The sequence below is a fragment of the Xyrauchen texanus genome, chromosome 1 (assembly GCF_025860055.1).
Source record: "Xyrauchen texanus isolate HMW12.3.18 chromosome 1, RBS_HiC_50CHRs, whole genome shotgun sequence".
Taxonomy (NCBI): Eukaryota; Metazoa; Chordata; class Actinopteri; order Cypriniformes; family Catostomidae; genus Xyrauchen; species Xyrauchen texanus.
In genome coordinates this window covers 64976100-65002719 of record NC_068276.1, presented here as the reverse complement: position 1 = coordinate 65002719, position 26620 = coordinate 64976100, and the positions used below count along the sequence as shown (strand labels likewise).

General features: G+C 40.5%; 1 protein-coding gene across 1 annotated transcript in view; it reads left to right on the top strand.

Moving 5' to 3' along the window:
• The first annotated feature begins 2689 nt into the window (after window positions 1–2689).
• Window positions 2690–26620, top strand: part of LOC127643077 (B-cell receptor CD22-like) — a 148181-nt gene continuing 124250 nt past the window's right edge. Inside the window, exons 1-3 of the mRNA XM_052125639.1 lie at window positions 2690–2826; window positions 4466–4501; window positions 7427–7693. Of these exons, the coding sequence (XP_051981599.1) occupies window positions 2796–2826; window positions 4466–4501; window positions 7427–7693 (334 nt within the window). The 5' untranslated portion in view covers window positions 2690–2795. The remainder of the gene's footprint in view (window positions 2827–4465; window positions 4502–7426; window positions 7694–26620) is intronic.

Genomic DNA, 26620 nt, shown 5'->3' with positions numbered 1-26620 from the left:
TTCAAGTCATTTCCATTGTCAGTTTGAAATACTCTATAACGTTTCCCCAGACTTGTTTGTAGTTCTTCATGTAAGTGCAGATAGTCTAGGCAGAAATGCATATTATGTTCCTTATAGTCTTCTGTAAACAACATTGAAGGGATTATTTTCATCATTTATATTATATAGATATTAGCCTATATAGACCCATACTAATACAAAATTACTCAATTTAAATGTTAACTAATACTAGCAGCTTTTAATTATAAAAAACTACACAAACCGTCTTTGACAATACTACTGACCTCAGACCAAAACACGGTAAGTTAAGCCTAATACCATACAGCAATGAATAGCAAAGGAGAGTATGGAGGAAAATGATCATGTATGTTCATGTAACAACTCTCCTTTATTATTTTGGATTGGCAACCACGTAAACGCATCGTAATGCATAGCGTAAGCTACGTTTAAAAGCATCAAAATAGACCCTCTGTGAAATGTTAAACACAATACAACTAACGTTACACAATATGCCGCAAGTTGTGCCGCCTGGCCGTCAAGTGTTTCATCGCATGCGTGGTACCGATAGTGTAGGAAAACAGTGACGTTTAAACCATGACGTTTTCTACTACGTAATTACGCGCATGCGTAGAACGGATCGTGCAGGTGGAACGGATCGTGTACCGACAATCTCTGTGCGCATGACACAAATGCTTCATTTTACACTCGTGACGTTTCATTTTTTATTTAAACGAGTAGTCTTATGAATGGTAATAACGAATAACTTTATAATAATATACATTTATGTTTTTAATTACAATATTCACAAAATATACTTAAATTAATTATATTTTTCATTGTTACACAATTTATAAAATACAAATTAAATTAAGCAATCTGATCTCACTTTTAACCCATCATCAACAACCCAAAGAAACAAACTGTTAATTCACAATGTTAGTATATCATTCCTCAGGATTATTTTTATACCGTCTATCCTGCATTTGTATTTTATTTAGTCTAAACTGTTTATTATTAAATACACTTCCCAGATAGCAAAAAATGTCCGCACGGCTTCGTTTTGCCGCCGTCCCCAAGCTGTCGGCTATAGGTGCGTCTCACTGGCGGGGATGAAGCGTTTGCCGCCAAATTCGTCACGCCCATTTATGTGCAGATTAAATCATCTACAGGTGAAACTCGAAAAATTTGAATATCGTGCACAAGTTCATTAAGTAATATAAAGGCTCAGGAACCCTTTGCAGGTGTTTTGGATTAATTAGCTGATTAGAGTGTGACACTTTGAGCCTACAATACTGAACCTTTTCACAATATTCTAATTTTCTGAGATTCTGAATTTGGGGTTTTCATAAGTTGTAAGCCATAATCATCAAAATTATATCAAATAAAGGCTTGAAATATCTTACTTTGCTTGTAATGAGTCTATATAATATATTAGTTTCACCTTTTAAGTTGAATTACTGAAATTAATGAACTTTTGCACGATATTCTAATTTTTCGAGTTTCACCTGTATATTCTACATTTGCACATATACAACTATCATTACTTCCTCATTCATGATATCTGTATTTTAAAGCGGACACTATATTCCTCCACCCACATTTTGATTTTATAACAAAATTTTCCTTTAATACAAATCTTGCTATTGTTTTCAAAGGAGTATAAAGACGTCACTCTCTTACAGTTCAAGTGTGACTCTTAAAAGACTCTTTGGGTTTATATAAATCAGACTTTAGTTTGTCTTCTTGGGCAGCAGCACAGCCTGGATGTTGGGCAGCACAACACCCTGAGCGATGGTCACTCCACCCAAGAGTTTGTTCAACTCCTCATCGTTCCGCACTGCCAGCTGCAGGTCCTGTCCTGTCCTGTCCTGTCCTGTCCTGTCACGTCACGCTGTTGGTTTCTGTTGGTAAAATGCACATTTGTCACTTTTAGTCTTTTCTCACTCACTGAATTTGGCACTTATTTTTGAAAAGCAGGTAATAAGGTAAAGTCAATCACTCAACCTTCAGAAAGTTGCTTGAGCATTTCATTGATGAACATATTTTCACTGGATCTGTTGCTATTTTAATTAAATTGTCTAAAAACAAAGTGATTTAAATTTTAAATGCAATATCTGCATATGGTGTAAAACATGGAGACCTTTTAATTTTTTAGTAATTGCATGTGTAACCGGTTCTGGTTGCCCTGCTCCAAAAGAGACTCGAACCAGCATAGCGCCTCTTGTCAGTCGTCAGCAGGCCACATATTTTTGCCATGTTGTTGTTTTATCACAATCTTCTCTTCACATGTGACTTTCATTCTCACTCTGTTTTCACAGTTTTTGTGTTTGTGTTTGTTTCCAGGAACTCAGAACATGTTGTGTTAGCAGATCTGATGCAGCAGTTTCACTTCTTTAATATCCTGATACTGAGAGAGTTTAAGAGACTGTTGTGCTTCAGACCTCCTTTAGAGGAGAAATGAACATGTTTTAAATCTTACTGTGAATCACAGACAGTCTGAATTTAATTCACTTCAGAGTCACTTGTGTGTCTGATTCAGTCGACATGATTTGCATGTGTGTGTTTAGATGTTCATGTTCAAGTCTTTGCTCAAATTAAAGAGGAACATCTTCAACAGCTTGAATGCACTAAAAGAGAAGTTAAATATCTTCTGTTGTGTTGTGCATGCATTGGTCTGCAGACCCTTGGCATCTGCCCTATTATCTCTGTCTCTGAAGTGTGAAATGACGTTTGAACACAGGAAGGGTTTGGTTTAGACAGACAGCACAGTTTAAACAGTTAATTAAAGTGACAGTATGGAGTCCAGTGTGCTGCCTCTTATACTCTGTGAGTGTTTTATTATATTCTATATTATCTTCTGTTATTTGTGTGTGTGTGAAACACATGATGGTGATGTGTGTGCACAGGTCTATACTGTAGATTTACTGTCTCAGTGTTCATGTATTCTTTATTCTGTTCATATATAAATAATGTTTGGTGTTATAGTGATGATGAGAGTGAAGACTGCAGTTATTACTGTGTGTTACAGATCAAATGCATCTGTCTGTGTTCATGTGAAAGATGATGGACTTGTGTACATGTTGTAACTTTGATGTGTTTCATCTCTTCATATTTTATATACTTGTATCTTATTTTATTGTAATAATCTTTGGATTGTCTGTTGAATCAGTCATATTTCTGTTTCCGTGAGTTGGTGTTGTATGTGCTGTATCTTTAAATAGACTCTCTCCATCTTGAGCTCTCAGATCGCTCTCAACTTCTCTATTAATCTACGGTCTGTCTGCTGTTCTTATTGAACATGTTTGAGTAATGTGCAGGAGGCACTATTGTTGTAATGTTGTCTTCATTATCTGGCTGAGAGTCTATAAGCAGAAACTTTGCAAAAAGTTGGTCAAAAGTTCTGTTATAAAACTTTGTTAATACTTCAAACTATTTTCCTGTAATGTATCAACAAAGGGGACAGGAAGACCAGGGCCGTATGTTGCATTGGTGACATAGGAGATTGACAGGCGGGGCCACACAAGAGGTTTTTTATTATTGTTTCTCAGAAGTGCGCCCTCTCGTGATGAACGTGTGTCCCTCTACCCATGTGTTGAGCAAAATGAGCCACTAACACCCTTTCATTACTGATGAATGGTGACATACAGGGGTGTAGACCACTCACATTTAATGTCATTTTAACTGTGTTGTCTTTATTTTACACTCATTCATAAATTGAAGATTATAATTTGTGCATTGCATAAGTGTTGTCTTTTGGGCTTCACTCTTTCATTGCACAGACTTTCTCTTCTTTTGAACTCAACAGCTGGAATAATGCTGGAATACACATAAGAGAGATTGCAGAAGACTGTCTTTATGATGCACATTTTGTGAGAATACAAAAATTCTCAAGAAAACACAAAAGCATTTGCAAATTTTTTTTCCCCACCCATCTAATGTTTTTACCCACTATCTTGACCCTTTAGGGGCTCCATACAACACAGACTCTGTACATGAACTAATCATTTGTGTTATCTGTACAGATCATATGCGGCTGTCCTGCGTCAAATGAATGAATCCCTCTCTGAGACTCATTCTTTCTAGTCATATAAAAGTTTTGTTCAAACTGAACGAATCGTTCAAGAACGTCCCATCTGTCTCTTGCTCGCCCTGTATGTGTGTGTGTAAAAAGATCGCCAGATTGCATCTAGAAATTCTGTTATTTAAGTACACTTTTAAAAACTGTGAATTATTGAATAGAACAGCTATTTCAACAGACACGTGCAGTGCCAACTGAAAATGTTGAATATATCAAGAAAATCAAATAGGCTATACCACATATCAGGGAAATTTAAACTAACATGATTGATAAATTTACACCATGATTGAAATTTTACATCTGGGTCCATCAGATAATTGTAGTGCAACATCTGTATTGAACTGTGTTGTGTTGAATTAATGGAAATTCTTCTTTTTATACTTTCAGTGCTGATGTCTAACAGCTATTCTGCACAAAGACCAGGTAACTCATAATTCATAAATAAATTGTTGATTTTTGTTCATGATTTGAAGTGTAGTGAACAAGATATATAATTTATAATATTTGTGTTGGCACATCTTCACACACAACATGATGGTCTGAGACCAGGTTGCGTATGTGTTTAGTTTCTCATGCAGCAAAGCCCTTTGCCATAATTTATTTAATTCATCTATGCATCATTCAGCCTCCTATGGTATTCTGGCATTTTTGACATAAACATATATATTTTGTTTAAATTGAATAAAAATGGTTTTCTATCTCACTCGAAGTTGTGTCGATGTAGTGACACTAGGGGTCACTCTTGAGAGCCAGAGACACCTCTGATATTTGTTAAATGGCCAATTATAATTTTCGAGTGGTATTTGCATGCCACTCCCCAGAACATACAGGTAAAGGAGGGGATGTGCATACCGCTTATTCAGATTTCTCTTCGGAGCCGATCGGTCGATGATTCAGCGAGCTGAATTTCCCATGGCTTCCATTCTCACTTATGCTGGATCCTTACCTTATATTCTATAGAGTATTTTCCCTTTTAAAATAGTATATTCTAAAAGAGCGGCACACATCGGAATGTCTTTTTAAAGACACGGCTTTTGGATGCGGTCGAAATCTCTCGCCTTCAGACTTCCACGATCGTTGTCTTTTGTTCCTGGGCGCTGCCCACATTTAGACATCTTTCAAGGATGAGTCATGTCCTCACTGCGAGGACATGACCATGGCAAAGCTATGGTCGTGGCTCACTTTCGTTAGAGAACTTTCGTTGCCTCGGTTCTCCTTTGGTCACCTTTGGTATTCATTGTCAAAATTGACCGACCGTTGAAAATGAATGGGGAAAAAGTGAAAAACAGAGCAATTTTATTAAGTCAGCAACAATGCAGGAAAAAAAAACACACACACATAAACAAACACACACATGCACGCACAAACACAAACATGTAGATACATAACACAAACAAAAACACGCGCACACACACACTCACACATATAGACTCACACACAAACAAAGACAAAGATCCCCCATTTAGCCTTAACAGACTGTAGGGGCAAGTGCTGTTAGTGAGCACCTATGAAGGCCGGAACGGTACACAAGGGGGTGGGTGGCCAGCACCACGCCCAACTGCCTTTTACACACCGCAGGTACTCATTTTAGGCTGAGTCAACCTAGGGCTCGGGACCGGTTCAGATAATCGTCACTGGTGTTGGCCATGAGTGGGAATCGAACTCGGGTCTACACTACCCTACCGCTCCACCAACACAGACACAAACTCACACTCACACACGCAGACACACACACACACACACACAGACACTCAAACACACACACACACACACTCAATCACACACAAACACACACTCTCTCACACACAAACACACACAAAAACATGCACACACAAACACACACACAGACACTCAAACACTCACACACACAGACGCACACACACTTTTTGAGGCAGTTATAATCAGGGTTCCTCGTCTGTCGCTCACCTCGACGTTGTGTCGAAGAAGCGAAACTAGGGGTCTCTCTTGAATGCTTTTGCATCTCTGATCTATGAGAAAAGGCCAATGAGAAATTGGCAGACAGAATTTGCATGTCCCTCCCCCGGACATATGGGTATAAAGGTGTTTGTTTCATTCAGAAATTTTCCGGTCTGATGGAAAAGAGCTGATGGTCTTGTATGCAGCGAGCTGCGAGTCACACATCTCTGAGTGCGATTGCTGTTTGATCTACGGCGCATATCAGCGGCTTTCTCCCTTCTCTGCACAGCAGTGAAGTTTGCCCCTGTGCGCTTCGACAGCGCAGCTAAAAGTGTTATTTCTCTAAAAGAGCAAATACACAGCTGGCGTTGAACGTCCTTTTCAGGACGCGTCTTTTTAAAGATGTCTTTACGCCTCTGTGTAGTTTCTGGATGCGGTTGATTTCTCTCCACTTCTGATGGTCATAAAATCTGCCTCGTGTGGCTGGGCTGTGATCACACGTAGGCAGTTTTTTATGAATGGTTCATGTTCTCAGTGCGAGAACATAGCCATGGCAGCATTGCCGTCACGGCTTTCTTTTGTCATGAGAGAAAACCACTCATTTAAAAGAATTAAAACTATTTATTGCCTTGTGCAAAATAAACAATAATTAGTGAAATGATGTCCCTCTCCTTGTGCAGTCATTTATTATAAATATATATTTGACACTAGTATCATAGAAAACATGCACATTGTGGGGAAGTTTCCTTTGCTGTTGCTCTTGTGATATTTAGTGAATTTGGTAAGGAGGTCAGAGTTGTGTTAATATATTTAATTTTGTTTTTAATAAATAAATAATTATAAGAAGTGCCCTTTTTTCCACAAAATGTCTGTGCTCGTCCCTGCGCACCTGGTGACAGTGACGGTCCATGACAGAATATTCAGAGGAGGCAAATATATAAATTAATATTGAAAGATCAAACCAATAAAATATTACAGTGTGTAAATATAAAATATTATTATACGGGGCTCGACAATAAGGACTGCCCGATGTCCCGTGACCAGTGTGAGAGAGATTCGGGCCAGTTGCTAGAACAAAGTCTTCTAATCGAGCACTCAGGGAGATGCAAGATCGACAATATTAATGTGAACACAAGAGTGTACAGACACTGAACGCACTCTTATAAAACTGTCCTCACTCTTTTACAAGTGACCTTTATTACTGTAAATCAAATATATATAATAATAATAATAAAACTGGAATATATCTTAGTTTTATTAATCAGGTTTGATAAAGATTACGTCATTAAATTGGATGAAAATTTGTTGTGAAATTGATATTTGTAAAATTAAAAATAGATTAAACTTTTATTATAGAGTGTGAATTAAACTGTAGATGCAACATGTGTGTTTGTAAAGTGAGAGTTGTGTGTTTGTTTCTGGTTATTACAGATAAACCTGTTCTGACTGTAAATCCTGAAACATCACCGATATTCAGAGGAGAGACTGTCACTCTCACATGTGACCTACAGGGGACAGAAGAGACACACTGGACATACAGATTTCAGTGTGATGGTGTTTATGTTCAAGAATCTAATGAGAAAGAGTTCAAGATTACTGCAATGAACAGCAGATACAGTAAATGCTGGTGTTTCGCTATCAGAACATCTACACTAATCTGGAGTCCCTGGAGTAATGAAGTGTCATTTACTGTCATCGGTGAGTGATCATCTGTTATATTATAATCATATGCATCATCAGCAGATCCACAGTTTTCCTGAGCAACTACTGGACGACACATGATGATTGTAATTGCCTGTTCCCTTTACAAAAGCTTCACTATGATGTTGCGCTGCTAAGCGCTCACGGGAACAGCTTTAGCTGTGAGCCGAGCTGAATAATGTGTGGAACACGTCAATGAACATTGACCGAATTTATAGCCTCGGCTGATGTAATCATTAGATGCACCTGAGGCCAGGCTATAAATGGATACGTCACCAGGTGTCGTCAGAAACTCTTTTTTCAGAGCGATTCTGTTTCTGTGTGTTTCACACACCCTGTCAAAACTTTCTTTCCTCTGTTAGGAGATAGAATCTGTTAGGCAGTGTGCAGTGGACGTTGTTCTATTTTTCTCTTCTGTTTAGAAAATATTATATATATTTCAAAAAAAAAAAAAAAGAGAGAATGACTGAAAGCCATGAACGGTGCGTGTTCCCTCTTTTCGCTCTATAGCTGAAGACGGCACACATCAGTTTTTGCTGTTTGTTTGGGGGTAAGAGCACGCTGCTCTCGCGTTGCAGCAGGGCGGGTGCGAGCACTGCGATTTGCTTTAACAGGCAGAGTGCGTCGTGCTCGCCTCGCTTGCTTCCGGAGTCAGCACTCACGAAAAGATCGTTCGTGGGGCTCGTGCATGGATTTGGCTGAGGAGCAAGAGACGGGTTGATCCCTTTCTCTCACTCTCTCCCCAAACCCAGCTGGTCCTTCACATGATCTCGAAGCGCGTTCAGACGCTTCTTCGGATCATGAGGTGGATCGGGATTCTCTTCCCGCCTCCGAGCATTCCGTCCGCGATAAAAAATCTTCGGAGGAATTGCTCGATGTTGTTACTCGTGCGGTTGCCAGATTGGACTGGCCACGTGAAAAAGAGACCCCCAAACGCTCCAATTAGGGGATAGATTTTATCTTCCAGTCTAAGAAAGGGAACGCCTCATGGGTCCCTTCCCTTTCTTTGATAACCTCCATGAAGAGCTTTTTCGCTCATGGAGAACCCCTAAAAAAAAATAAAAAAAAAATATATATATATAAAAAAAATATATATATTTTCTTCCCGTGTTCACATACCCTCGACGTCATTATATTCGACTATCGTGGGTGCTGAGGCACAGGAGTATTCAGTGATGGCGCCGGTCGAAGAGACGCTTGTGGCCTATCTCTCGCCGGGCTCGGCATCGTCACTTAAGAAGCCCTCTCTCCCCTCAAAGCCTTGTAGGACAACCTCCACTTTAGTGGGAAGGGCTTATCAAGCAGCAGGTCAGGCTGGTGCTGCTCTGCACACTATGCTGTTTTACAGGCGTACCAGGCTGAACTCCTGGATGACCTGAGTGTGGGTTCTGCGCTTGACGAGCAAGCCTCAGACCCACCTCGGTCCTGACTGAAGGGAGGCTCAAAAGCAAAGCGTGGCGAGTCGTGCTCCTCCTCCCAGGGATTGGGGACAGTCTCACCGCCCTCGCCAGCCCCCGAAGCAAGACCTCAGGACTATAAATTCTAGTAAGAGAAAACCCTGATGGTCTTGCGCCTAGATTAGGGGGTAGCTCGCCTCGGGACGGGGCGCGTGCTTCACTTCACCCCTCCCGGTACCTCCTCGAAGCCCCTCCATTCTCGCCACCTCTTGGTGTTTCGGGTTGCAGAGGCTTCCGTCAAAATTGGGTATTTTCGCTGTTCCTGCATTTTATTCAGGACGCGAAACACCCGACATCCCCTCAACAGGAAGTATTAAAATATAATACCCTTCTCAGAGATCCTGGCAGCATGGAAACTTCTGCCAGATATATTCTTTTCTGTGGGTCTTATAAGGGCATCAGGATTTAATTCTATTGGCGCTTCCGTGTTTCAACGGCGTGTTCTCACTACCAGTAACCGGATTTCTTTTTGTAAAAAAAAAAGAAAGACTCAATCTCCTGGTTAAAGGGGCCATGGTATGTGTTCCCCTTCCAGAGAGAGAGTTCGGTTATTACACTAAATACTTCCCGCTTCCCATGGAGGGTGAGGGGTGGCGTCTGGCTTAGATCTTAAAGCTTGAACTACCCGTGGGTGTTCAAGTCCAAGATGATGCCTGTCAAGACGGTCGTGTCTCAAGCCCTACAACTCGTTTGGCTGGTCACCATCGATCTTATGACGCACTTCTATACTTCATTTAGAAGTTCTGCCACAACAAGGAAAGTTCCTGAGGTTCACTTCCGGGGGCGAAGTCTTCCAGGGTCAGGTTCTTTCACTCAGCCTAGCCCTTTTTACCCGCACATTCACAATGCATGATGTAGCGCACCTGACGGGCGGGGTAGCTTAAGGGGATAGGAGGGTCGTCAGCTGGGTTGTCACAGTCACTGTCTCGGGTTGATGGCTGTATTTCTGGCCCTGAAATACCTCCTCCTGAGGCTGCCATGTCTTGGTGCGGGTGGACAATACAGCGGTAGCCTCTTACATAAATATTCAAGGAGACCCACGTTCTTGTCAGCTGTATTTCTGACACGTCGGATTCTCCTTAGGGCCCAGGGTAAGCTCCTGTCACTCAGGTCAGTTATATCCCTGGATGCCCGTATACGGGAGCAGATTTACGGTCCAGACAGGAAATACCAACGGGGGAGTTAAGTACTCCACCCTAAGGTAGTAGTTGCCCAGAGTTCGCCAGCAAGGGTTTTTGCCTCTTACTGATAGCACCACGCTGGCCGAACAGGGCTTGGTTCTCGGAGCTAATCTCTTCCCTCGACGACGCGCCTTGGGCGATTCCGAACAGGAAGGATCTTCTATCTCAGGCACAGGGCAATATTTCATCCCTGCCCCGAATTGTGGAATCTTTCATGTTTGGCCCCTAAGGGTACAAGTTTGTGATGCGGCAGGCTGGTCCTCTCCGCACACATTCATCAGTTTTTATGACAAGTTTGTGTTGCGACAGGGTTCTCTTCGCACACATTCATCGAACTTTATGGGTTAGATGCTTTGCTACTCCGGGCTCTTATGCCCTTGAGTCGACATCTCAGCTCATACCTGAACAAGTTTGTGATGCGGCAGGCTGGTCCTCTCCGCTCACATTCATCAGTTTTTATGACAAGTTTGTGTTGCGACAGGGTTCTCTTCGCACACATTCATCGAACTTTATGGGTTAGATGCTTTGCTACTCCGGGCTCTTATGCCCTTGAGTCGACATCTCAGCTCATGCCTGAACAAGTTTGTGATGCGGCAGGCTGGTCCTCTCCACACACATTCATCAAAATTGAATGGTTTAGATGTTTATGCTACTCCGGGCTCTTATGCCCATGAGTCGACATCTGAAGCTCATGTCTGAGACCTCTCGTGTTTTTGTGAGTACACTGCACAACCGTAGGGGTCCGGACAGCCCCAAGTGCGGCGGCGTGGGTATTGCGTTCCCCATAGCGCTTAGCAGCGCAACATCGTAGTGAAGCTTTTTGTAAAGGGAATGTCTCGGGTTACATGTGTAACCCTTGTTCCCTGAAAAAAGCGTAACGAGATGTTGCGCTGCTTTGCCGCACTGGGACGTCCCAGGACTGCTCTTCAAAAAAAAATATCTGACGACACCTGGTGACGTATCCATTTATAGCCTGGCCGCAGGTGCATCTAATGATTACATCAGCCGAGGCTATAAATTCCGGTCAATGTTCATTGACGTGTTCCACACATTATTCAGCTCGGCTCACAGCTAAAGCTGTTCCCCGTAGTGCTTAGCAGCGCACCATCTCGTTCCGCTTTTTTCAGGGAACAAGGGTTACACATGTAACCCGAGACGTTTTGTGTTTCTGGTCTCGAGACACAATGTAAAAACTACCAAAACGAGCGATTCAGACGGAGAACAACAAACATTTAAGTGTTATTTGGAGTAAAAATTACTTTCAGGATCAACTTGTGAAGTTGTTGTCTGTCAGAACAACTCAAATTAGTGAATGATATGAACATAACAAACCTCGGTCCATTGCTTCATGACATCTACATACTCAGATGAAGCACTGTCAAAAAACATCAAACGCTCATCTCGACTCTGTTCACTATCGGCACTTTAAACTCACATGTTTCTGAAAATATTTATAAATGTAATACTTTAAACATCACATTAACAATTACATAAAGGCAGTATAAAAGTATCCATAAGACTCCAGTGGTTTAATCCATGTCTTCAGAAGAGATAATAGGTGTGGGTGAGAAACAGATCAATATTTGTCATGTTTTGCGAGACAGCAGGGGGCGATATGCAGAGAAGAAAGTGAATCTGTTTCTCATTAAGACAGAATCTGTGACATTTACACATCATCATATAAACTTGCTAGATAAAATAAATCTTTAAATTTGCTTCTTCCTCGTGTTGCATTTGACTGTCACTCAGTTTTAAAGGTGACATGCAGGTGTCGCGAGCGCATCACAAGCACATCAGAAGTCCAGCACGAGTGAAACATATACAGACATGTCCGGACGAGTCTGAACCTTTATTCCGCTGTCTGGGATTACTTGTAAAAGACCCACGAAGCTCCATCAGTGTTGATGAGACCCAGTCTGTAAAGTTTGCTGCAAAAGTTATCGGCTCAGACGGGAAACACTTCAAACATTAAGCACCATCCCACGGACTTCATGGAGATGAATGTATGTGGAAATACAGTACACGGGATAATAAATTATAGCCCGTTTCATAAAAACACAAGATTCAATGTAGTTTTACATGATTTGTAATGACTAGTTAGACTAAAGTTATGTTTATGATTTCTGTCACATTCACAAATGCAGCAAACGGATTTAAACCCTCGTTCAACATTATAATGTGCCGCAACAGCAGGACAATGTGTTTGAAAATACTAATAATATCTTTTATTTTAAAACATTGTACTAAATTGGGTTTACAAAATGCTTTTGGTGTTCAGGAAATTGACATTGAAAATATGAATGCAAGAAATTGAAACTGTGGCAGAAATTGTCAGTTTTGGACAAAATGGCAATAAATAAACTGCACATGAATAATATATTTTCAGCAGGTTTTGTAGAACTGAACTAAATCACAAATGCAACAAATGACTGAATGCATGAAAATGTATATTTGAAGTGTTAACCTGTTCAATAATCATTACAAATCAATGTAATAAATAATAAAATAACAATAACAATATATTTTAGTTATAATCATCTGACTACTGTACATGTTTCTTTTTACCTTGTCGGATTAAGAGAGTGTCCCGATGTTCAAGATCTAAAGTTAAAGGATTAAAGTTGAAGAAATCCAAAATAAAGTTCAAGAATTGTTTATAACCAAATATTGAACAGCTTTTAATATTATCAACGCACATAAATACTGTGAAACCGTAATACCGTGCTAATGTTTGTGGCGGTTTTCATACCGTTACACCCCTATTAGGCAGTAAAGATGGAGACCGCTCCACCTGCACTTGACCCACATGTGTGCAGTTTGACCTCAAACACGCCCCTTGATGACATCTTTACCTGCTTTCTTCACAGCCATTGATACAATTATTTTATTGACATTTTAGATTTTTTTCTACATAAATACCAGTTAAAAGCATCTTATCATTATTATACACATTTTAATTATATCCCAATTAAAGAGAATTTGACGTCACATGAAGCAAACGAGCCATAATTTATCTGTTTTTGGGCAATTCTAGTTATTTATAATGTGTTTTGAGGTCTTATGTACTAAAAAAGAATTGTGATGTATTAAAACGGCTCATAACTCTATAATAATCGTGTGATGAGGGTCGATGAATAACATTTGCAATTAAATGTAAAACTTAACACAGTTAAAACTAGCAGCAACTTTCAGACAAAATACTACATAACACAGAAATCTATATTTAGATATTATTTCTGTTAAATGTACAGATGAACAGAGCGATAATTAGCTAGAAAAAGGACGGGAAACCTTTTTAAGTAACTTTCTGACAGAAAACATAAAGTTAGAAAAATAAACGTCACACTATCACATTTTAGGAAGCAAAATACCCAATAAAGTAAATCATTTATAATGAAATAAGACCAGCAACATCACAGAACACAAGTGTTACTCTTTCTGTTAAAGGTCAGTAATTACTGTAGTAAAGACGAGCAGAAGATGAACTCTGTTTATTAATGACCCAAATGTTCTTCACCACAGACTCAAAGCTCAATCCTGAACTCACATCAGATACTGCAGGAGCTGCACTGACAGGAAACACGGTGACTCTGATCTGTCACATGACTCAGACCGCTGGATGGGACTTTTACTGGTACAAACACACACAGAACTCTGAGAAAAACAAGACAGAAACAAACTCCTACAGAGTCCATATTGATTCAGTGTCTGATGGAGGTCAGTACTGGTGTAGAGCTGGAAGAGGAGAACCAGTTTACTACACAAACTACAGTGATGCATTGTGGGTCAACGTCACAGGTGAGATAAAACATAATGTATTTTATTACCAGTGACTGTGTTTGTAAATTGTGTTAGAGATTTGCTCCTCTAAAAACTTGATTTTCTGTCACTCTGTACAATTAATGATGTGATCCTCTTATAAACCTGATCATAGGTGACATCTTTCTGTTCTGAAAATAAATCTGCTCGATCATCCTAAAAAAACAATCCTAGAATTTTTTCACAGTTATGAATGTAGTTGTGAAATGTTTCACCACAACTTTGCATGATGTTTATTTTAGATGTACGAATGCAGCCAGGAAATTACTTTTTTGGTGGCCACAATACAAATTGATGGGACAAGTTTTCATCCCCAGAGAAGTGGCACAATCGAAAAGTTATTTTGCACTTTCAGAAATCAGAATTCATGCATTTGTACACAAGATATATATATATATATATATATAGATATCGTATAAATCTATATTTGAAGTCAAAGAATAATCTTGAATATTGTGGGTCTAATTTGGGTGTCGATAAAATTGCAGCATCAGTGATTCTGTTACACTGACTGTATTAACAGGTGATTATATTGACATAAATAAGGTTTATAAATGTGTCATTGGTGACGTATGCCAGCACCTAGTTTGTATATATGTATTGAAATTGACTTGTTCTGTGGGGTCCACACTTTGATATAATATCAGAATATAAAACATTTTATGATAAAAGTTTAAATGTCACAGATGTGGGGTGTCATTTATAAATACTTTTTGGAGCATCAACATTTTGGCACCCCTTCACGAGATATTCTTCTAAAAATCATAATTTGTGTTCTGAAGAAAGAAAGTCATAGACAGATGTCATGAGAGTGAGTAAATTGCTCTACAAATGTTGATAGATTTCTATCTTTAAAAAGGCAAATCATAATTATAAATTATTTTATCATCTCTAATTTCCTGGTAATTTATTTTACCAATTAACACACTCTCTACATTAAGGGTCGGTATTATTAAAAAATGAACAATATTATTATTCAAATGTCACTGTTTTATTCTATTACATTAATACTTTTAAAGCTACTCAAGTTATTCGGCCATAAGTAGTGAGTGAATTTCTCGTTTCCTTGATATTGTTGTTTGATTAATAGCCTTTATATGACATTGCCATGAGACAGTGCTCAATTTGGTTACATGTACGCTTCAAGTCCAACATTAGAAATGTCCAAAAACATACAAAAACAACTAGATGTATAACATGGGCTAAATATAGAAAACTACTCAAAAGTTTGATCGAGGACATCCCTCTTTTTTCAGATAAACATATAATCATTTTATTGCCCAACTCTACTGATAACATTGACTTAATCTCTCACAGCAGCCCAATAACCTCAGTGATAGATAGTTCAATTTCAGACTACGTTATAGACACAGAATCTAGTAAGCAGAAATATAAAATTTACCTTGATAGTTTCTTAAAATTAAGAGGCAGGATTAATGCTGATATCTGGCTTGAGCAAGTTAAACTCACATGACACAATCAAGCAATTGGTCTTTTTCTTTGCGAAAATCCCTTTGAGGTGCGGCCGTGAAGTTCAGCCATATACTGTGATTGAGGCATCCTCCAGATCCATAACAAATGACGCCAGATCTGGAGCTTCTGTTCAAGTTTTTTTTACTTGTGATTTGATTGGATGGGAGTCACAATTCACCTTGCCAATCATGTTGATAGATAAAAATAAAATCAGGACAGGAAAGTAGCAAACACAGACGGTGGGAAAATACCGCTGTAAAAGTACAATTACAACACTTAAAATGTACTCAAGTATATACAATTTTTAAACTACTTGAAGTACAATTCTTGGGAAAAAGTAGTTCATTACAGTTTATTCTCTCTTTTCTATTCATTCATGTGCACTTGTTCAGATATACTCAATCATCATGTGCTTGTGTGTCTGTTTTTCAGGGTCAGCACATTATATGTTTGACTTCCACACTCTCAGTTCTCTTCTGGCAGTTTGTCCATATCTGATGGCGACAGTCGTGCTGGTGTTCAAATGCTACAGAGCGAGAGGTAAAAGAGATCAATATACTCAACAGATGAAATGTTTGTTCACAAAGACAATAACAGCAGAGGAAACAATATGAAAGTCTAGTTCTCCTTCTGTCACTCATGTAACGTTGTGTCAATGTAGTGACACTAGGGGTCGATCTTGAGAGCCCCGATCACCTCAGATACTTGAGAAAGTCCAGTGAAAATTGGCGGGTGGAATTTTGCATTTGCGTAAAAGGGAGCTAAAAGAATATATTTCTTTACGGAGCACACACATTGATGTTGAACTTCTTTTTAAAGACGCATCTTTTAAAAAGATGCCTTTCCGTCCTTGTGTGATTTCTGGGTGCAATCATCATCTCTCCACCTCCGACAGCCACTGGCACTGCCTCACATGTCTGGGCAGCGAACACACTGAGACAGCGTTTGTGAATGGCTTATGTTCTCATAGTGAGACTATGTCCATGGCAACATTGCGGTCACAGCTTTCCTCCTTCAAACAGGGGAAAGCCACTCCAGCCACCCCCCCATGCTGCGCCCTCTACCCACGGGTATGAGGCCAGCCCGACTGGCACTGGAGGCGATTTGTTCAATGGGCGTGGTTTTGCAGGGTTATTCCCGCAGACCTCCCATTCCCCAGCACTCTCGTTTGCCAAAATGAGACCAGCCCAGCTTCACATTTTTTTCAGGGCCTGCAAGCTGGATGAGTCTTCAATTGTTGCGTCGGAGAGTGCACAGGCGATGTAATAAGCTGTGGACTCGACTGGGCTGCCACCTTCGGGTCTGCCTGCCCAGTCTGACACTGATTCAGAGCTGACCACCATGCTTGCCTGGGCCGCCACAAGTATCATGTTGGACTGGAACTCTCGATGATAAGTTCCTGGGTTCAGGGACCTGCTCACGGCCCCTTCAGGGCCTGTAGAACTACGTTGTCTCTGGCGACTAAAGCCTGCAGTGTTGCTGGACAGGCTGCCTCCACCCTGAGCCCACCTTGGTGGTCCAGGAATGCCACCTGTGGCTGAATCTTGTCGAGATGAGGGATGACGACAAAGCACATATTCTCATTGCGGCCATCTCCCAGACTGGACTTTTCGGCGACACCGTTGAAGACTGTTCCCAGTAGTTCTCGTGGTGAAAATGCAGATGGGGGCCATCCAGCAGATCTTGCCTCGGTGTGATCCCGCACCTCGTCTGCTCACCAAGGGCATCCCCCTGCAGCTGCGAAAGCCTAGGCAGCTCTGCCTCAGCCCGAGCCCAGTTCTCGGCCCCAGCATAGAGCCCCCTGCAGGAAGCTGATGCCCCCATCTCCCAGGCCGGTATGAGGACCCAGAAGGCTCCTAAGTGCCCCTGAGACGGATGACCCAGGGAGCAAGGCTTCTGCTATGGAGCTGGTATCCAGATCACTCCATCCCCCGGTGGAGGGCCGGGAGGTAAATATAAAGCAGTTTCCTCACTCCTTGAGTCACAAAATTGGTGTCCATAGCCGCCGTTTCACGGCACCGGACACCAAGCACCTGCAGCCAGGGCCCCGCGAAAGTGCCGGGGAACTGCCTGGAATGGTCAGGGCCACTGCCAGGGGTGGGGGGGAGACCCCTACCAGCCGCTAAATGCGGCAGGGTTAAGAGAGGATTGCTGACCACAAGCGGGGAGGGGATCCCGGCTGACCGCCTGGAGCGGGAGAACCGCTGCCAGGGGCAGGAGAGACCCCTTCTGTTCCCTGAGAATGCAGTGGAGCATTCCGTCCGCCAGGTTCTGGAGGATTGCCTCCGATCCACCCAGGTAGGCACAGCTGTCAACCATTAGAATGTGGAGGAGTGGCCTGAGGACCATGCTATGGCGTATCAGAGAACCGACAAGTATGTGGTTTTTTTTCTCTCACTCTCTCCCAATGCTTTTTTTGGGGTATTGCATTGTTACAGGGATTACCCCCTATTTTAATCATTATTGTTTCCCTCACAGATTCAGGAAGGCACGCCCCGTCGTTTTCATATTTCTCCCAGGGAAAGGGGGGGGGTGTACGCTATGCCGGAGGCTCCCCGGCCTGAGAGAACGAGGGAGTGACCGGGCGGATGGCCTGATACGGGGCCGGGTGTTTAGAATCATGACACGGCCCCGTATCAGGCTAATGAAGCCTCCGAGAGGGATAAAGGCCGACTTCAGACAGTGGTGCAAAAGAGAGAGGGCATTTACAGGCAGCTGTCCGACATATGTTTGTGTTTGTCTTTTTAGTTCAGTTTATAATTAAAATATCATTAATACTGTCAACCCGGTTATCGCCTCCTCCTATCCCTTTAATCCCTACATCACTACATCGACACAAAGTCGAGTGAGTGACAGAAGGGGAATGTCTCGGTTACTGTCATAACCTACGTTCCCTGATGGAGGGACTAGCTGTACTAGCCGCTGAAATGGGCGGGACCATGTCTCGGCTCCTCAGCACTAAACCTAAATAAATCCTGCATTCCAGCTCCCTTTTATACCCGTATGTCCGGGGAAGTAACATGCAAATTCCTCTTGCCAATTTTCATTGGTCCTTTCTCAAAGATCCGAGGTGATAGGGGCTCTCAAGATCGACCCCTAGTGTCTCTACATTGACACAATATCTCCTTCCCTCCATCAGGGAACGGAGGTTGCGACAGTAACCGAGACATTCAATGACATGTTTATAATATTGTTTTTGTGTGTATTTTATAGTTTCATCTGTTGAAGATCAAAGTTAGTATGTGGTAACAGAGGAAGAAACTTCAATCTGAATCTCTTTAAAAAGGTTCAGAAGACTTTTCTTACATTACTGTTAATTATTTCGCCATGTTTATTTTAATCGTTGATTTTGTCATTCAAATGATCTTGAAGTTTATTTTTTGCATTTGTTTTATATCGTAATATATTTGAAATGGACATGTTTAAAATAACTGATAAATGTACAAAAGATAAAGACATTTCGAAACAAATAACACCATATTCATGTTGTGATGAGCTGATTCATGCTCTCAGTATCTTAAACTCTTGACATTGTTTCTTCAGCTAAATGTAAATCTCACTTGTGTAATTTATACATTTATTTTGTAATAGAGAAAAATATTATTGCTTTAGAACAACTGCAGACATGTACATTTTACCATAATTTGATCAAATGAGTTAGTGTTACACTCTTTTATATATATATATAGTTATATAGTTATAATACAATGTGCCATTTTCATATTATGTTTTTGCCTGATTTGCTTGAATAAAAACATGGATGGAAGAGTTATGATGAAATTTATATAATTATTTATCCTCTGGTTGAAAGTAAATCAGGTTTATTTGTATATCACTTTTCATAATATATATATATATATATATTATATATTGATTGAATGTAGTTTTATAGAAAATTGTGCAGAAATGAACCCAGTTAGCAAACCAATGCTGATTGTGCCAAAACACGTGATAAAATACAATATTATAAATGTTGCACATATGAAAAGTACCAAGTATTGTTTTTCCACCACAGATTGACATTTACTGACACTTTTGTTCATGGTGCTCATTTTAAAAGTAAAATAACTTTTAAACAAAACAAATCAAAAAATCCTGAACATCCACCAACATCTGATCAATCATCAATATGTAAAAACACATCCTGTCAGCTTGAGATACCCATCAGAATGAACTACCGCCTTAATAAATGATGTACAAACAGGGGTAGCACATCCTGTCAGCTTGAGATACCCCATCAGAATGAACTACCGCCTTAATAAATGATGTACAAACAGGGGTAGCACATCCTGTCAGCTTGAGATACCCATCAGAATGAACTACCGCCTTAATAAATGATGTACAAACAGGGGTAGCACATCCTGTCAGCTTGAGATACCCATCAGAATGAACTACCGCCTTAATAAATGATGTACAAACAGGGGTAGCACATCCTGTCAGCTTGAGATACCCATCAGAATGAACTACCGCCTTAATAAATGATGTACAAACAGGGGTAGCACATCCTGTCAGCTTGAGATACCCATCAGAATGAACTACCGCCTTAATAAATGATGTACAAACAGGGTAGCACATCCTGTCAGCTTGAGATACCCATCAGAATGAACTACCGCCTTAATAAATGATGTACAAACAGGGGTAGCACATCCTGTCAGCTTGAGATACCCATCAGAATGAACTACCGCCTTAATAAATGATGTACAAACAGGGGTAGCACATCCTGTCAGCTTGAGATACCCATCAGAATGAACTACCGCCTTAATAAATGATGTACAAACAGGGGTAGCACATCCTGTCAGCTTGAGATACCCATCAGAATGAACTACCGCCTTAATAAATGAGGGCTTGAGAGGAAGAACCATATAAATCCATATTTTCAAATTTTGAATAATAACATTTTTTTTAATTTGGACTCTGAATATTATATTATTATTATTTTTTTGACTTGATGATAGACAACAAAAGCTTCACAATTCTAATGAGATAAGATTTTTTAGTATCAATCTTAAAAATAAAAAGTTAGAGTAATTTACATTTCTGTAATGTGGAAGAACAGTATATGTCCAGTTAATGTGGAAGAACAGTATAAGTCCAATTCATCATATCACTTTAAACCACTGGAGATTTGATTCCTTTATCTTAGTTTTAAAACAGTAACAGAGCCTTAAAGAAAATATTAAGCATTTCTTTCTTTCAGTTTCTTTTATTTTTTGCCAACGTAAATCACAGAACAAAAACACGGACAATACAGTACGAACAATGAACAATACATAGGCCTACTTATAGTGCAGAAAATAAACATCAGTACAAACAATAAACCGTACATACAATCAACAATACATACAAACAATAAACAACAGTAATAACGGTAAACAATACAGACATACATCATCATTCCATGCTATGGTTCCATATGCTAGTTTACCATTTTATAATACATTTCATAAATCACCCCATTCATTCATTTAAAAAAATATATATTCCTATTATACAACATAAGATAAGGCATACAAGATAAGCTACAACTACTATTATGATTAATTTTACACAATATACACAATATACCCCACCTTACCCTGCACATGACCTACACATACCAGGCTACTCTTCACATTCTAATGTCCCATAAAATGCTTGGGCCTCCGCTGGCATGTAGGCTAGCATTTTCATAAGATCCCGGTGCTTCTCCTTCTTGACGGGCAGAGGGTTCTCGTAAGCACGAGCATACGTGGTGGAGAACAAGGGAGCTGGAGGTGGTTAATTCTTCCTCTGTTTGGTGATCAGCCAGGTCTTCCATCCCTCGTAGAGGCTGTGGCTCCCTTTTGTGTGGACACACCATGGATCAGCAGTTGAAATCATGATTCAACAAGAAATTCAATAAAGATTCTTCTTTCACGCACATATCCCCAACACTGTTAATCTCAGAAAACCAACTCTTTAGTTTTTTACCTGTCACTTTCAACCACATCATGGATGTGATTAGCAAGCCAGGTGGACGCTTTTATGTTGCATCAGGGAGCTGCCTGAAGTCTGCACATTTCATCTCAATTACTTTGAATGTATGCTGCTGCCTTGCACCACAGATCATCTCGGCGACATCGCTGGGGGTGTGGAGTGTGGACACCTTACGCCTCTTGTCCAGCGTGGCAAAGGAACGGTCACAGGGAAGGAAGGAGTGACCAGACACCATGAACTTCTGCTCTATCTGACTGAAGTACCCTCTAGATACGAGCAGGGCCATGAGGTTTAGGACTCGCCAGTTGTTGTTCTGCCCACAGCATCGGTCACTATAGATGACGACCTTCCGTTCCTTTGCCTGGACTAGGGGAGCGAAAGATGTTTCTGCCCACTTCAAAAGACAGCTTGCCACCTCGATGGAACCTCTGTGAGCGATGCCCTCATGCCAGAGGCACATTGTAGGAGGATCGTCAGTGCCCATCTCCTGGATACAGAGGTTGTAGTTGGCCAGCTGTCGTTGATAGTACACGTTGGAGTGTGTCAGGTTTGGCGTGAACACTACCCCCTGCATGTCAATACAAATGACATGGCAGTCATCATTGGCTTTGGCCCTCGCTGTGTCAGCCTGCAACTGCGTGTACGCTTTTTCAGCTTTCCGGTGGTGAAGCTCACTCTCGGCTGCGATCTTCAACCTTTCTCCATCTGTTGTAGCAGCTGTTAATTATGAGAACAGGGCGTCACATTTCGCACAAGTGTCACTTCTTGGCTGCCCAAAACTGAGGTTCTGCTGCTTGAAGAGGTCCCTATAGAGCCAGAACTTTGCAGTGGATGTTGGATTGTTTCCTTGTACAGGCGGAACATGCAGAGCAGGTTTAAATCAGAGCTCAGGTACTCCCTCTCCACATCTCCCTTCATCCGTGAGTAGTGGTTCGGTTGATGTGGGAAGCTCAAGATATGCTCTCTTATCCCCTCTCTCACTGCAGGATGAATGCTATGAGGCCTAAAAAATAAACAACACAACTCATGAACAAGGGAAATATAATAAACTATGCTGGTCTGTTTTGCACAATTGCATTGTTTCTGTGACCATAAATGTATAATTCTAAACCTTCCTCTAAACTATAGGATTTTGTTTTTCACATACAGTCATTCAAGGGATAGTTCAGGATTTAGCATTAAGCTTTGTATCATTAGAAAACCGAATTCTTTTTAGTATTTTCGAATTACCATGCTTTCCTCCCTCATATCCCCCTGAGATGAGAGATTTATGTATTTTTTTGTCTGGAAAAAATCCTCCGATGACGCAAAAATCGTCATTGTTTACATGCACACATTTCGTTTCAATCTAACTGAATTTATTCCGATTAGTGAATCTGAATGTAGTGTTTACATGAATGCTAAACATGTGATCGATTGATGTGTGCGTTTTAGCATTGCAATCTGGGAGTTGTTGTCTTTCATCCCCATAAATCAAAAATAAATTTTCTGGCTTTTCTCAGTCTAGAAGGCTCCAAATTCAAAAATAATTTCATACTACATTTCTACTACATAAATGACCCATTTTAAATACACATTAATCTTTCCAGAGCTGAAGTATCCCTTTAAGATCCACATGTTGTAATGATACAAAGAATAATCATACATTACATTTGCATAGCACTTTACCTCCGATATCGATCTCAAAGTGCAAAAATATGTTTCCTGACTGGGCAACAACAGTGAGCTGAATCCTAACCATTAGGGTACGTGCACGCTTGCGTTATAGGGTGGCAAGGCACCCGACGCCCTATAATGCCAGTGTCCAGTGCACCATTAGACCAGGGAATGTTGTAGGGCAACGGATGCTGACAACGGTGCAGCTTTAAAAACTAACAGGACAAGAGCAAGAGGTCCTTCAAGATTTTTTTTTTTACTTACCTGTTCTTATGTTTTCCTCTGAAGTCCTCTAATGGAGACCTGACTTTATCTACCTGCTCTGTTCCCACAGACTGACTGCCTAACTTTTCTTGAATAAACTTTTCAAAGATAAGTAACTTTAAATAAATATGTTATGGACAATGTATCTAATTAAAATCATGCATGTAATAAAAAGTTAACAAACGGAAAACGCTAGGCTATATAAAACTTGCCTGTAGGCGACTGTTGGTCAGTTGAAAGACTGACATAAATGTGAGCTTACAAACAGCAAGTCTTTGGCCTCCTTGTTGCACATGGTACTTGAAGGTGTACTTCCTCTTAGTAATCTCAGTGTCAGGCCCACGTGGTCGTCTGCGACTCACCTTGTGCTAGAAGTAAAAAGACATGAAGTAAAAAGATATTTACCATAGCGTAGCAGGCTAGCCGTAGTGTAGAGCTGTCAAGTTAAGGTCATTAAGTACGTGAGTAGGCTTTGGTTAGGAGAATGAATAAGCCATGTGTATACCTTTTAGGGCACCAAAGCACTGTGGTCTGTAATGCACTTGGTGGCCTACTTGATGCCGATCATCCTTCATCCATCCTCACAAAATTTAACATTTACAGTGATCAGGCACATGTGCAGTCTTAGTGAATTGAAGGCATACAGTAGTATTCAATTCACTGGTTATTTCATGGGCCGACATTGTGATGCATTGCATACTGTTGACATGATATGGTCATGAATTGCTTAAGTTAGCCTACCTGCTCCAAACCAGAGAGAATGATAGCCTGCTGCCTCTCATAAGAGACAGCATAAAACTCTGTGAAGAGCTGGAGTTTTCTTTGTTCTGTTAGGCTTGAACACTGCCTGGGACACGTCTCATTGCACACCTTGCCCTTAACAAAAACAATGTCACATTAGCTGGGTTTTTTTTTTTTAGCTATAGAACACTAGAGCTATTAGCAGCTATTAAGGTTACTCGCTAGAATATATAACAGCTTACACAATCAATGCATTTTTTTTATTATTACCTTTTATTTATTTATTTATTGTATTTATTAAATAATGAGTAACAAACATAGCATAGCATACAATATTACAAAACAAAGTGTTGCATTAAATGGTAACAGGGGATCCAAAAAATATATCAAAATATTTTAAACACGTCAATTACTTTTTTTTTTTACCAATTTCAGTGAAGACATAAAGCAATCAAAGTCTAATTTTCTCAGCTTTCATTTCGACCCATTCATGACTTGATTCGCTAAACAGTCCGAGCTGTATGAACTTTAGTAACGTTAGACGCCCAGTAATATGCCCCCTGACTGTAACCAGCTACGTTACAAAGTAACTGGCTAGCCAGCTAACATTATCCCGCTAGCTAACATTAGGGACATCAAACGCAGCTAAAATGTTTCGATTAATTTATCCGTGGTTATAAGGAGTAGCCTACAGCATTCATTTCGACCCATTCATGAATTGATCCGTTAAACAGAGTGAGCTATATGAATAAACTGTAGTAGACGACGCTCAGTAGCCTACACGCCCCTCTGACTGTAACCGCTAACGTTAGGTAGATACTTTGTATACGGTTCTTTCACTCACCTCTTTCGGTGGACTTTTTCCTTGTTTTTGTTCTCCTCTCCGGTATCACATATGGTTTCCCAGCATCCCTCAAAGACTTCCTTGCTCTGTCCTTCCATTCATTCATCATGTTCGCTCTCCTTTTTTTGCCGAGGTTTTGCCTTTTAATGTCTGCAGCGGACATGAAAGCAACCGACATGAAAGCAACTCCAACTCAGCGGACATGAAAGCAACTCCATTTTTCGTTAGTGGACATAAACGGTTTTTCTGCGTGAGACTATTTTAAAATTTAATATACAGAGTTTTGGTCGTGCGAACACACCCCCAAAGTGATCTGTATACAAAGTGGCACACATACATTCAAGTCACATGGTTATCTCAATTTTTGTTTTTTTGGACTTATACGGTTGTTCGTATGAACTACCACTTAATAAATGATGTAAAAACAGGGGTAGCACATCCTGTCAGCTTGAGATACCCCATCAGAATGAACTACCACCTTAATAAATGATGTAAAAACAGGGTAGCACATCCTGTCAGCTTGAGATACCCCATCAGAATGAACCACCGCCATAATAAATGATGTACAAACAGGGGTAGCACGTCTTGTTAGCATGATATACAGTGGTAAATGGACATGTAAACGGTGAGCTCTATGCACTTTGTTAGTTTTTAATTACTTTTATGTCATAAACCGGTGAGATTCGATACACCCTGCTACATATCTGTTCTTTGAAGTCAACATGGCAAAGAATTCAAAGTCCTTGGGCTCTGGAGATATTTATAAACACTTATGTGCTCAAGCTGGTGTCTTGGACGGGCCGGTAGACCAGGGACTCGGTTTGGACAGTGCGGCGGGAGAAATCCAGCAGAAACTGGCGAGCATGTCTGCGATGCTACCGAAAGTCGTTGCTGTAATATGCCGAACAATTACTGTGATGGAAATTAAATTCTGTATCAACAAGTCCCCTTTTTGCTGGTCAGAGTGAAATGTGAGGGGGGTTACTACACTCAGTGACCTATATGAGCGTGGAGTGTTGAGATCCTCTCAAAATTTGGTTAAACATTTAGGGACTCCCAGATCTAACTTTTATAAGAGTTTACAGCTGGGCCACCTTCCCTGTACTGTTTTTGGGAGTAGTTTTCACCCCCCTAAAGCAGAAGATACTCTGGGAGAGGTGATAAATGCTTTTGGAAAAGGTCATGAGGCATCAGTGATTACTCCCTGCTAATTCAGAGTCTGGAGGACGGAGCTTCAACAAGAGATTATGGGAGAAAGATCTGAACATGGTATTGGAGGAGGGAGTGTGGGCTAGGATTCTAAAAAATATCAAGTCTACATCTAGAGATGCAAGGGTTCCCCTTATGCAATTCATGATTTTACATAGAGTCTATTGGACCCCATCTAGATTGCATAGGTTTGGTCTTAAAGACACAACACCTGCTGGTGATGTCAATCAGAAGATGCAGACACAACCAATGACTTTTGGGGATGCAAACATTTTGGTTGAGGATACAGAGTTTTATGTGTGGGGTATTGGGCTCTCAAATTTTA